Consider the following 14,010-nt stretch of genomic DNA (forward strand, 5'->3'; position numbering starts at 1 on the left):
AATACCTTGACTTTGTTGTCCTTAAGCCATTTTGCCACAACTTTGGAAGTATGCTTGGAGTCATTGTCCATTTGGAAGACCCATTTCCGACCAAGCTTTAACTTCCTGACTGATGTTTTGAGATGTTGCTTCAATATGTGACAACCCTCCCACTCTGTCTGCCGAATTCTTTATCGTTGCTTTTGTTTTCCTTAATAAGATGTCGGTGGGCGGAGCTGGGAGGGTCGCCAGCGAAATGGGACACACCTGGGCTCGGGTGTGTCCGAAGATAAATACACCTCTTTCCCATTCATTGAGGAGATTCTCTCCATGCAGACACTGCTAGATTTTGGTTGTGGCATTTTTGTGGCCGTTTTGTTTGTTTGCTTTGGCACCTTTCAACACCCCTCATGATCATATTTATGCACGCAACCACTCACTTACACTACTGATTACTGACTACACACACCATTGTTAATTGTATTTAGGTTATTTCAGTTAATAAATATATTTTTGTTATTCCTTAACTCCACGTTGTCTCCCTTTTTGTTACGGATTTCGAGCCGGTTCGTGACAAATATATCCACATCATTTTCCTACCTCATGATGCCATCTATTTTGTGAAGTGCACCAGTCCCTCTTGCAGCAATGCACCTCCACAACATGATGCTTCCAACCCCGTGCTTCACGGATGGGATGTTGTTCTTCAGCTTGCAAGCCTCTCGCTATTTCCTCCAAACATAACGATGGTCATTATGGCCAAACAGTTCTATTTTTGTTTCATCAGACCAGAGGACATTTCTCCAGAAAGTACGATCTTTGTCCCCATGTGCAGTTGCAAACCGTACTCTGGGTTTTTTTATGGCGGTTTTGGAGCAGTGGCTTCTTCCTTGCTGAGCAGCCTTTCAGGTTGTGTGAATATAGGACTCGTTTTACTGTGGATATAGATACTTTTGTACCTGTTTCCTCCAGCATCTTCACAAGGTCCTTTGCTGTTGTTCTGGGATTGATTTGCACTTTTTGCACCAAAGTATGTTCATCTCTAGGAGACAGAACGCGTCTCCTTCCTGAGTGGTGTGATGGCTGCCTGGTCCCATGGTGTTTATACTTGCGTACTATTGTTTTGTACAGATGAACATGGTACCTTCAGGCATTTGGAAATTTCTCCCAAGGATGAACCAGACTTGTGGAGGTCTACAATTATTTTTCTGAGGTCTTGGCTGATTTCTTTTGATTTTCCCATGATGTCAAACAAAGAGGCACTGAGTTTGAAGGTAGACCTTGAAATACATCCACAGGTACACCTCCAATTGACTCAAATGATGTCAATTAGCCAATCAGAAGCTTCTAAAGCCATGACATCATTTTCTGGAATTTTCCAAGCTGTTTAAAGGCACAGTCAACTTAGTGTATGTAAACTTCTGACCCACTGGAATTGTGATACAGTGAATTATAAGTGAAATAATCTGTCTGTAAACAATTGTTGGAAAAATGACTTGTGTCATGCAAATAGTAGATGTCTTAACCGACTTGCCAAAACTATAGTTTGTTAACAAGAAATTTGTGGAGTGGTTGATAAACGAGTTTTAATGACTCCAACCTAAGTGTATGTAAACTTCTGACTTCAACTGTATGTCTGTGTTTGGGCTACAGAGAAATGATGCCAAAATCATAAATATTTGTACAGTCAGTTATAGCAACTATAAGTAACAAAACACACCATTTAATATTACAAAAATCAGATTATGTTTTAGGGTAATGTACCTTTAACTATCCCAACGCCATACATAAAAGGATCGAACAGTGTTGAACATATTAGAACATTTTAATTGTGTAAAATATAGGTGGACGATGTGCAGTATCATATTTGCCTTCTAGAATCAAAAATAAACAGCCAAAGGAGAGTTTCAGCAAAGAGGCTATATGTGATGTACAAGTGTTAAACGCTTTCTTTTTAGTCTCATTTCAAGACTTTAAACATATTTGTAGAATTCTTACATATGAGTATATGGTAGAAAATATAGTACAAGAAAAAGAAAGCACAGTGACATCAAGACCCCATATGTTATTCAGCATAGCATTTGAACAGGCAAGTTTGACCCTTTAGTAGGTCTCACAATACACTCTGTCTAGAATGTTACGACAAAATGGCAGTCGCAAACTCAGGGAGATGGCTATGGCTGTGGCCGTCACGAAATTTAGTCAGCCATGATTGTCAAGCAAATAAACACATTTAGCATCTCCTGGCTTCCACACATAGCCTACAAGCCACTGTTGCAGACCTTTTTAAACATCTATATTTTAAAAAGTCTAATAAATCCATGTAAAATAGCCAACACCTTCACAATAAATCCATTATTTATTTTAGACAGGTTTAAAGAAGCATGATATGAAGAAAATGTAGTCTATTTCAGAAGAACAGAATAACATACTCTGAGTTGTCCTTATGCTAGGTCCTGATCAAGCTATGCCATATGTCTGTGGGCTACATTAGTTAAGCAGATTTGTTTAGAATTCCGTGGCATTATATTATTTTATAGTATGAAGAATACAATTGGAAAAATCTGAATAAAATTGAAAGGATATTTTATCCAAACGATTTGAGGGAGTGCGCATATGTGGCTTTTCTGTGCATGAGCTCTGCTTTGCTTTTTGTGCAGGCTGCAGACACTTCATCAGTCTCGCATTCACAATTTGACAAACACTTGATAATGCCTTGAATTTCACAGCGGCATCCCCTTTGTGTGGCAGTAATGCACCCTAAAAAAATCCATGCCTTTTGTGTGCTTGGCCTGGAGTGCTATGTGATCGGAGTCTTTCTCACAGGCTACAAGTGAAGACAGACACATCTGGGATGCAACTGCGTACATCCTTATCCAATTCCGAGGTGCATATTGAAGATATTGGAAGAACTGTCCATATTTACTTTTTGTCAGCCAACAAGATGAGCAGGCCTAACGAACAGCAAAAGCAGTAACCTATGTCAATCTACTATCCCCCATAGTACAAAAGTTGGCAGTAGGCTATAAACACGAATGTTCCATTAGCGGGAAAACACCATTATCAAAAGTGACCGCAAATGCGATTATGCATGTAATGCTTTTATTATAAAGGTGCATTTTTATGGTGAAAATGATCTTCCCCAAACTTGAAACTCACACGCTGCTTATGTATGCCACTTAGGCTCTACACCCCTTGTAACGAGGATTAATATGCTTAATTTTAAGAAGTTATTTGGCCACTTTAGTTGTGATACAAACCTTATCAAAACATATAGGCCTATGGGCTAGGCTACATGAGGTGTGCAACTATGGTTAGAAAAAGTCGCAACAAAAAAAGGAATTTGTTTCTTGCCTTATGCTAGGCATCATTCACAATGGATAATATATAATTCACAAGTGATTGGCTAATATTGCCACCCATCAGACTATTCTTGATTTAATCTTGTCTTTAAATATACTAAATAATATATATGTGTGAAATTTGTTTTGATTTAGAATGGACCATTATCATGCACCTGTCTCGAAACAGTGGCAGCGGGAAAAAATACATGTCATCTGTGCACTTAAATAGAAATTGGAGGACGCTTTTCCCTTGTTTCATTTCACTACTGTTGTAAAGATAAGCAATGTGCTTAATATTAGAAAATAATATAAATAAATATATTAGGCCTAGCCTATAAAAAGGTGATGGGATCCTCCTCTTTTTAGTAGAGGCCATCACTCTGTTTTCTCCCGCAATTACATAGCCTATAGAAATGTTGCGCAACATGAGCTCATGGGTTCTCATTAAGTTTTTGATTAGATTTTTGATTAGATTTGCATTGATGTCAGAGTGATTAGAGGGACAATAGAGTGCTAAGTACCAGGCAGATAGCAAGTTTGGTAGGCTACTAATGACCATCAACAGCATGAGAGCTTGGAGAAGCCTAATTACCGTGACTGAACGGTCACGTGGAATTTGACTGCCTTCATGACTCGTGACCTCCGGTGTGGTGGTAATAAGGTCACTGCAACAGCCCTAACGATGGCGTTGATGAAAAAGAATACAACCAGGACAACAGAATTAAGCCACAAATGATTTTAGGTGTCATAATATTGTTATACCGTAGAGGATAACAAATATAAATGTACCTGTCACAGGACAAAACTGCTAAATGACTCAATTCTGTTATAGCGTATGTGTACAACACATAAATCTGGAGATAACAATAAAGAAGGGAAATATCATGTGTGTCAGAGAGTAAGTAAAACATGAGAGCAGGAAACAAACCAGTGCTCCCATGAAACTGATTAACAAATAAAGCACATACGGTTGGCCCTTAAATGTACACGGAGAGCTAACGTTAATAATATGCATGTAAATCTCTCATGGCTCAAAGTGGAAGAGAGATTGACTTCATCACTACTTGTTCTTGTAAGAAGTGTTGACATGCTGAATGCACCAAGGTGTTTGTATAAACTACTAGCAGACAGCTTGGACACCCATGCATACCCCACAACACATGCCACCAAAGGTCTCTTCACAATCCCCAAGTCAAGAACAGACTATGGGAGACGTACAGTACTACATAGTGCCAATGGGTACGTGAAACTCTATTCCACATCAGGTAACTGATGCAAGCAGTAGAATCAGATTTTTAAAACAGATACAAATACATGTTATGGAACAGCGGGGACTGTGAAGAGACACAGGCACAGACACACACACACACATGATAAGACACCCACTCTACACACACGTACACATGGATGTGGTATTGTAAATATGTGATAGTGGAGTAGTGGCCTGAGGGAACACACTAAATATATTGGGTAAAGTGTTATAGAATTTAATGTCATTTAACATTTTAAATTGTATATAACTCACTTAATGTTGCAGGATCCCGGGAAGAGTAGCTGCTGCCTTGGTCCAGGGAGTTGGTAAAGATGTGCTGTCCATTTTTAAAGAAGAGTAGCCAATCCTCTATAGTAATGTAGCTTACATATACTGTAAATTAAAACGATATCACAAAGGCCAACCTAAATTGATAATTCCTTAACTTGTTCTTGATTCAGTGATAGATTTGCCCACATCTATACTCACTAATATAGATGCCTTTACATTTCTCCTTATACATAATTCATAGCCTAAATCAAACAATATTATATTTGCATCCTGCAGTCATATGATTTATTACATTCAAATGCTAAATAATTGATTACATGTAAAGTATGTTAAATCCAAAATTAAGACCGACCATTTCTAATACACGATGACCTGCTTAAACTAAGCTCCTCACTTGATTATTATACTTGTGAGATTGAATTAAAAAAAACGCCTACCATGGTGTGATATGCGAATGGTAACCTATACCTGTCAAGGAAACCATATAGAGAAAAACAGATACCATTTTTGTAACAGGCCCTCCAGGGGGTTCAAATGCCTTTCTTATGTTCTATAGAAATACAGTAATTAATTGAGAATAGTCGATTAAACAGGGCATGTCTAGACAATGTTAAATGGCTAGCTAGTTGGCAGCTAGGAACATACTGTAAGGGAGTGCGTAACTGGCGGCAGGGAAGTCAGACGCAGGAGAGCAACACTGGGTAATCAACGGAGCAGTTTTATTCATAAAACCACCAGTAACCAGAACCACAAACAAATGGGTACAAAACCCGTCGCGCACCAGAGAAAACGTGCACATTCACTTACAATAAATAATTCCGCACAAAGACATGGGGGGAACAGAGGGTTAAATACACAACATGTAATGAGGGAAATTGAAACCAGGTGTGTGAGAAGACAAGACAAAACAAATGGAAAATGAAAAGTGGATCTATGATGGCTAGAAAACCGGCGACGCCGACCACCGAGCGCCACCCGAACAAGGAAAGGAACCGACTTCGGCGGAAGTCGTGACACATACAGAGACGCATCATAATAGCATGGAAGTAACGCCGCACTGGAGCTGAATTGTAAATGGAATACATTGAACACATGGAACAGGGTGGATTTTGTTTTACATTAAAACACAATTGAAATGTATTTTCGGAAGGACTGTAATACATTAAATATACACTGAGCACAAAACATTAAGAACAACTTACTGATATTTAGTTGCACCACCTTTTGCACACAGAACAGCTTAAATTTGTCAGGGCATGGACTCTACAAGTTGTAAAAAGCATTCCACATGGATGCTAGCCCATGTTGACTCCAACGCTTCCCACAATTGTGCCAAGTTGGATGGACGTTCTTTGGGTGGTGGACCATTCTTGACTGTTATGGGCAGAGCAGACCATTCAATATGCCCTTAAATACTTTGATATGCAACCTGGAATTAAAATTTAAGAGGACCAGTGCAATATAGCAAAAAAATCGGTGCCATTTGTGAGTGATGTTGTTAGGCTACTTTGCATGTGGTTTCCTCATCAGAGCGCACTGGTGAACAACAAAGTAATTTCACTTCACCGAGACAACCACAAGTTCTTCAAGATGACGACTAGGCCTATATCCACACGTTTGAATGATCTGAATGATGATGATGATGATGGTGGTGGTGGTGGTGAAGGGGGTGATTTAATTTACAATATACAACAGGGGTTGGCAACTAGGTTTGGCCTCCAGCCAATTTGATCCTCAGCTTGTAGTTAGTCGGCAGGCAGAACATAGTTAGCCTATTAGCAAAGAGCCTACTAGCTGCCCAATTCATAGCCCTACACAGTGTGTGCTACACTGCACATTTAACACATGTGGTTAGTGGGCTAATCAATTCAATGATAGTAACATAATCATTTCGATCTGATTACAGAAGTAAAATCCTTATGTTAATAGGCCTACCAAATCGATTAAAAGATAGCCTATTCATCGTAGCATATTTCTCCAATGCCAAACCAGTGTGTCTTGTTTGCAACAAAATTGTCGCTGTTTGCAAAGAATTCAATCTGAAATGTCATTATGAATCCATGCATGGTACTTTCAGAGGATAATTTTCGACACCAGACATGAGGCCCGAGTCCAACACAGAAAGGAATTAGGCCTATTTAAGGAGTGCATGGTGACAGTATTGAAGGAAATAGCTATAGGCCTACTGACAAGTATATGGATAAAATCATTGCGTCTGTCAAACCAGTAAGCCTACTGTACCTCTTATTTCTTAAAAAATTTGCCTACTCAATTTTCAGCACCGGGCGCTGTCCATATTGACTTGTGGTGTAGCGAACACATACCAGCATATTGTTTTAAGAATCAATGGGTATATATTATTATTCATTTATTATTATAAATTTTTCTCCCCAATTTCATGATATCCAATTGGTAGTTACAGTCTTGTCCTATTGCTGCAACTCCCGTACGGACTCAGGAGAGGCGAAGGTCAAGTGCCATGCGTCCTCCGAAACACGACTCCGCCAAGCCACACTGCTTCTTGACACACTGCTCGCTTAACCCGGAAGCCAGCCTCACCAATGTGTCGGAGGAAACACTGTACAGCTAGCGACCGAAGTCAGCGTGCATGAGCCCGGCCCGCCACAAGGAGTCGCTAGAACGCAATGGGACAAGAACATATCAGCCGGCCAAATCCTCCCCTAACCCGGACGACGCTGGGCCAATTGAGACCTCATGGGTTTCCCAGTTGCGGCTGGCTGCGACACAGCCCGGGATTGAACCCGGATCTGTAGTGACGCCTCTAACACTGAGATGTAGTGCCTTAGACCACTTCGCCAGTCGGGAGGCCCTGGGTATATATTATTAATTTGTAAGTCCAAATATGTATATAGCAACAGGCTGTGTTAGTGGCCTATGATCCTGTTATAACAATGTATGTGTGTGGACTCTGGCCTGGCACTCTACACTGTAGAATAAGTATGTGACATCAATGAGCTGGATAGGCAACAATAGCAGATCTCTTATTTATGTGCACCATGTACAATAAAAACATGGTTCAGTGAAACCAATCGAAAGCCTCTGACAAAGGGACAGTTTTCTGACCACAGATTAAGTATAGTCCTGACAGGTATCTGGGTATTGTTGCTACCTTGTTAGCTTCAGTCTGAATGAGGGTGCAACACAACAGTCTAAGGAGAGGTCATCGTTGGAAGCCTGGCTGCAGATATGTTTGTACTATCATTCCAACTCCTTGTCATGTATGAAATGACAAGGAGTGTAATGTTAGCACAAACAATCTTGTACCCAGGCTGCGTAGTTAGTCCTCTGTAGTTTTTCCTGGACATGTGATCTAACCAGGGAAAACAGAGAATAACTCAGGAGCCTTAGTCCCAGCTGTAGTGTAAAACCTAGGCCCAGAACTTTTCCTGCTCAGGTAAAAGTGAAGACCCTTAGTGTCACTCTGGGCTTCCTTAGGCCTACAGTACAAGAGAGAATATAGTAGACGGTTGCTGTCAAAAAGTGATGGATGGGTTTTCTGTGTCCTTTGGTTTTTGGTTGTTCTCTCGTTGACCACTTAATGACATCCACTGCGGATGTTCTCACAATATTTAGTGTGTCCGCTTGTAACCTGACACCACCCCATGTAACGAAGCCCCACATACACCCACCCAAGGGGGAAGACAGAGAGAGAGAGAGATTTATTTAATTGAAGGTCAATTAAATGCTCTTTCAAACCTTTTATTTTCTACAAAACCTTTAGTACAGACATTTAAACAATTATTAAAGTTTACTATGCAAGTTTGCTAAAGTTTACTAATATTAAACTGTGATACTAATGTTTATTACTAAACCTCTATATAGACCATACATGTTATTATTACACAATACTACACATTACTACCCAATACATGTTTATATTTATTTTTTGGAAAGTGTTTTATCTTCCTTCCTTGTAAAATAGTTTCAGGAGCATGGCCCTCGTCTGCTTGTAGGGGTAACCTCCCACAAGTTTTTTGTGGTTTATCTCTCGAGGTTTCTTCTCGCTCATAGTGTTCACAGGACAAGGCTAACACCATGCCCAAACCGGACGCGCGTGTGCATCCGCGTGCGCCATTGTGCGCAAATTGATTTTGTCCATCCCCACACCAAACGCGATCACGACAAGCAGGTTGAAATATCAAAACAAACTCTGAACCAATTATAATAATTTGGGGACAGGTCGAAAAGCATTAAACATTTATGGCAATTTGGCTAGCTTGCAGTTGCTAGCTAATTTGTCCTATTTAGACAGCTATCTTGCTGTTGCTAGCTAATTTGTCCTGGGATATACATATTGAGTTGTTATTTTATCTGAAATTCTCAAAGTCCTCTAATCCAACAATTAATCTACACATAAAACAGTCAACTGAATTGTTTCTAGTCATCTCTCCTCCTTCCAGGCTTTTTCTTCTTTGGACTTTATATGGCAATTTGCAACTAACTTTCATAAAGTGTATTACCACAACCAACCTCCGTTCATCTTTCCATCACCCATGTGGGTATAACCAATGAGGAGATGGTGTAACGACGGTCGTCAGGAATGGACCAAGGCGCAGTGGGTTGAGTGCTCATAATTAACTTTAATGAAAACACTTCTACAAACAAAAACAAAACGATGGACGACGAATACAGACTTGATGGCACAAGACAGCAATTCAAGTGACAACCTCCCACAAATTACAAACACACCCTAATATATAGGACTCTCAATCAAAGGCAACTAGACAACACCTGCCTTCAATTGAGAGTCCACACCCCAATTACCTAAACATAGAAACAGACCAACTAGAAAGAACATAGACTAACAGAGCAGTGACCAAAAACCCCGGAATACATAAATCAACTACCCTCTACATAAAACACACACCCCGATCCACATAAACCAAATAACCTCTGCCACGTCCTGACCAGCCTACACTAACAAAATAACCCTCATACTGGTCAGAACGTGACAGATGGCACATGGGCATATGCTTCTAAAAGCCAATGAGGAGATGGGAGAGCCAGGACTTTCAGTGCGTTCTGCACCACAAATAGAAGCAACTTCTATTTTAGTGCCTGGCAATGCAGACGCTCGTTGGCGCACGCAAGCAGTGTGGGTGCAATGATTGAATAACTTGTACGTGTACATTTATTTTGCAACGCTCACGCACATGATGCAAGCGGTGGGTCAGCATGTAAGATTTACTTATAATCAGGTAGACCTAACCAGAAATGACTTTTTCCTGTTCATTCTACAATGGGTCACAAGCTCACTACACAGCAGTTCCACAAGTTCACTATGAAACTTCCCAACTGTTTGAACTGTTCAAAAGTTAAAACTCAGGCCTCCCCGGAAAATACTTTTTACATATTTTACTTCAAACACATTTCTTTAAGTTCAACAAGGTCACTACACATCAATCACCAGGCCATTACTTTAGACTTCAACATGTGTTTTACTTCAAAGAAACAGGTGCACTATCAAGTTACATAATGGCACACTAAATATCGTGACAACGGAGACGATGTCATTAAGAGATCAACGAGAGGACAACCAAAGGACACAGAAAAACACAATCACTTTTTACAGCAACCGTCTACTATATTCTCTCTAGTACACTTTCAGGTCCTACCCTCCCAGAGGGGATGACAGAAGGTGTGTCCCCCAAATTGCACCCTATTCCCTTTATATGGGGTATTATATTCTTACAATATGAGCTCCGGAGCGTGCTGGTCTTCTGATCTACCTGATAATGAATTGCACTCACCTGGTGTTGCAGGTCTAAATCTGTCCCTGATTAGAGGGGAACAATGAAAAAAAGCAGTGGAAGTGGCTTCAAGGTCCAGAGTTGAATAGGGTACCATTTGGGATGCAGTCAAGACCAGCCGTGCCTCTACAGGAGCCCCTCAGCTCTCTACAGGTTAATAGCTGCATTAATTGGTAGCTGCATTAATTGGTTCCCAGGGTACGAGGCAGTACAGTGGACTAACAACCTGGTACCTAATGAATCAATTAAAACGTTTTTTACGGTCTTATTATTGGCTTCTGCTTTCCCCATGGTAAAGTGTGGATGGAGTACATTAACCAATGTGTTTTATACATACATCCTCATGAGCCTTATTGGATTATTACATTCTGTAGGTCAAACATATCTCACAGTGACCCCGGAAAAACAAGATGCCTTATCTCAATAAAGGTATCTGGTCCAGACAGAATATATATTTTTTTCATGTTGAAGAATTTCCCTAGATTTCTCTCCCAAAATGTACCCACTGAGCCCATTTTCCATTAGTGATGGACCTAATGGTGGGCTATAAGGTGGGTTTACCTTTACACATTTACATCAATTTATTCACTGTTGTTGATTGATCCAGACAGTTTTGCATATCTTGATTTATTTGGCTGCGTTTACACAGGCAGTCTAATTCTGATCATTTGCCAATAATTTGTCTTTTGACCAACCAGATCAGATCATATGCCAATAACAAAGATCAGAATTGGGCTTGTTATGTAAAAGCAGCCTTACATACTTACATTTAAGTAAGGAATTCAAAGTCATGAACTTCTTCTGTTTTTTTATATGACATTATTTCATAAATTAGCAAAAGTTTTACACATCTGATTTGCCATCCTCACCCCCATTCATTATTGCGACTAGCCTATCAGTAACAAAACACAAGTCAACATCACAAAAATCTAACAATCAGGACGGAAAAGGTCACACTAATGTTTAGCTTATGTTTTAGGGTACAGACCTACAGGTAGTGTGTTTTTATAAGCCTGTCTGATTTTAGCCATCCTAACTCCATACACAATAGGATTTAAAAGTGGCTGGCACATCAGATAGTAAACTGATAAAATAGTGTGTACAATTCCAACATTTCTCATAGACTTTTCAAATCTACTCTGGAGGAGATTTAAGAAACAGCCGAAAGAGAAGTTGAGCAGCGAGGCCAGATGAGGAGTACAGGTGCTGAAAGCTTTCTGTCTGGTCTCGATGGAAGATTTCAAACAAATAGTCAGAATCTTAATATACGACAACACAATAGTAATTAAAGGGACAGCGACAGACAAAACAATACTGTAGAGTCCATAGATGTTATTAACTGTCGTGTCTGAACTTGAACAGGCAAGTTTCACTACCAGGTAGTTGTCACAATACACTTTGTCCATAATGTTCCCACACAATTGCAAACGAATAGTTAAAGACAGTGTTATGCTGAATTTTGCAAAAGAGTACAACCATATTACACAAATTAAAATACACACCTTGCTGGGTGTCATGATGACGTTATACTGTAGTGGATAACATATAGCAAGGTACCTGTCGTAGGACATGACTGCTAAATTGCTGAATTCAATAGATCCATATGTGTACAAGACAAATATCTGTAGGTAACAGTACACAGTGGAAACTGTATGGTCATCTGAAAGCAAATTAGTCATGAGAGCAGGAAACAAACCAGTGCTACCATACATGTCATTCACAAACAAGCTGCACAGAAACAGATACATGGGTTCATGAAGGCTTCTCTCCATACATATTACCACAATAAGCACTGTGTTCGCAAAAACTATGGAGACGTATAACACAGTTATTATAATGAAATACAAGTACTTTAAGTGTCCAATGTCACTATATCCAGCTAGGATAAATGACGTGAGTTGTGTTGAGTTAATCATTTTCCCAATAGTATAGAAGTATTTGTAGATATATTTAGTTCACAAGTGAAGGAAAATAGTGTCTATCAGGTGAAATTATTAATCTCTTATTGATATAACATTTCTTCCTTCTTAGAATTGCCATCGATTATCAACTCTTTGCATTATTGCCACAGTATTACTATTCAAAGTCATCATCATGGAAAAACATTGTAACCTGTAGCTGTGATGGACATTGAGTAGAACATAAAGCAAACATCATTCATCCCTACTGTAGTTCAATAACATTCATATTTTTAATAACAAATGCAATTGACACGGTTACAGGTCACCGGTCTTTGCTTTACTGTTACACTTACAAACACTGCAGTCATAGTGTGTGAATCAAACAGGATGCTAGTCATGCAGAGCTGTGGTGTGGTAATGCTCCTCATCATAAGTCACATACATCTTTCCATTAGAGGGTTCAATCCGTATCCACCTTTCTCACTGTTTCTCCCACTTGCCTGTCTCCTCTGATTTTCTTACTGTCTGAATAAAGTCAAAACACCAATAAAAATACATAAATATAGATAAATATACATATATATTTATATTTTAAAACCAGATTTAAGTCTAGATCACCTGGTATCTTTCTCCAGACTACCGTTGTGTGGACATAGGTACTACTGTATGTTCTGTGTCAGTGGACTATTCCACACTAAAGTACTATCCCATCACTGACCTTTTATACCTTTTAAAGGAAGAAAAAACCCAGTATACAGCAGTGTGTTTACTTGAACTCCAATGACACGAATAATTAAATTGTCATGGTGTGACTCTCAGTGTCCCATGGGTGGTTAGGTTAGTGCAGTGCCGGCTCAGCCAATAAGAAAAATAAGTAGCCTGCAAGATTTTCTCTCCGCTGCCAAATCCCACTTAGGTCATCCAAAACGCTAGAGCCGGCCCTGGACCGGGGAGTGTTGCATGGTTCATCCCCATTTTCATTTGATCTGGAGCAGTTACATCGATAATAGAGAGAGAGTGTGTGTGTGTTAGTGATGTGCGGGTTGACTCATTAGCTTCAGTCCCTGCAGTTATATCTGCGAGGCAGGCGGATTTAAAATGAGGAAATAGAAAACCATAGCCTACCTTAAAACATCAAAACATTTATAATTCCTGTGCAATTTCTATCTATCTATAGGCTACATTGAGCTTTTTCTTTCATTATTTTAGGCTATATCACATTAGTGTGTAAGCCTAAGCTTTAGGGCCAAACTGTAGGAGCGCCAAATAGCCTACATGCCAATCACCAAATGCTTTTGGGAACGGGCAGAGACAATTTATGTCGATCCACAGATGCAAGAATGACAATGTCAGAGTTTAGTTCAATAAGAGAAAAAAATGCTAAATGGAGAGTTGAGAAGGGAGGGCCAGTAAAAGTAATGTTTGGAAAAGATTTGGTGAAGTGGTAAAATAGAATTATAGCAGTGTCAGCT

General features: G+C 39.7%; 1 protein-coding gene across 1 annotated transcript; it reads right to left on the reverse strand.

The window, feature by feature from the left end:
* Positions 1 to 11,605: 11,605 nt before the first annotated feature.
* On the reverse strand, positions 11,606 to 12,553 carry LOC106580915 (olfactory receptor 11A1-like). Its single transcript, XM_045703386.2, has one exon. The coding sequence runs from the start codon at positions 12,551 to 12,553 to the stop codon at positions 11,606 to 11,608; it is 948 nt and encodes a 315-aa protein (XP_045559342.2).
* Positions 12,554 to 14,010: the final 1,457 nt, after the last annotated feature.

Source organism: Salmo salar, chromosome 20 (assembly GCF_965601325.2).
Source record: "Salmo salar chromosome 20, fSalSal1, whole genome shotgun sequence".
In the NCBI taxonomy this organism is placed as follows: domain Eukaryota; kingdom Metazoa; phylum Chordata; class Actinopteri; order Salmoniformes; family Salmonidae; genus Salmo; species Salmo salar.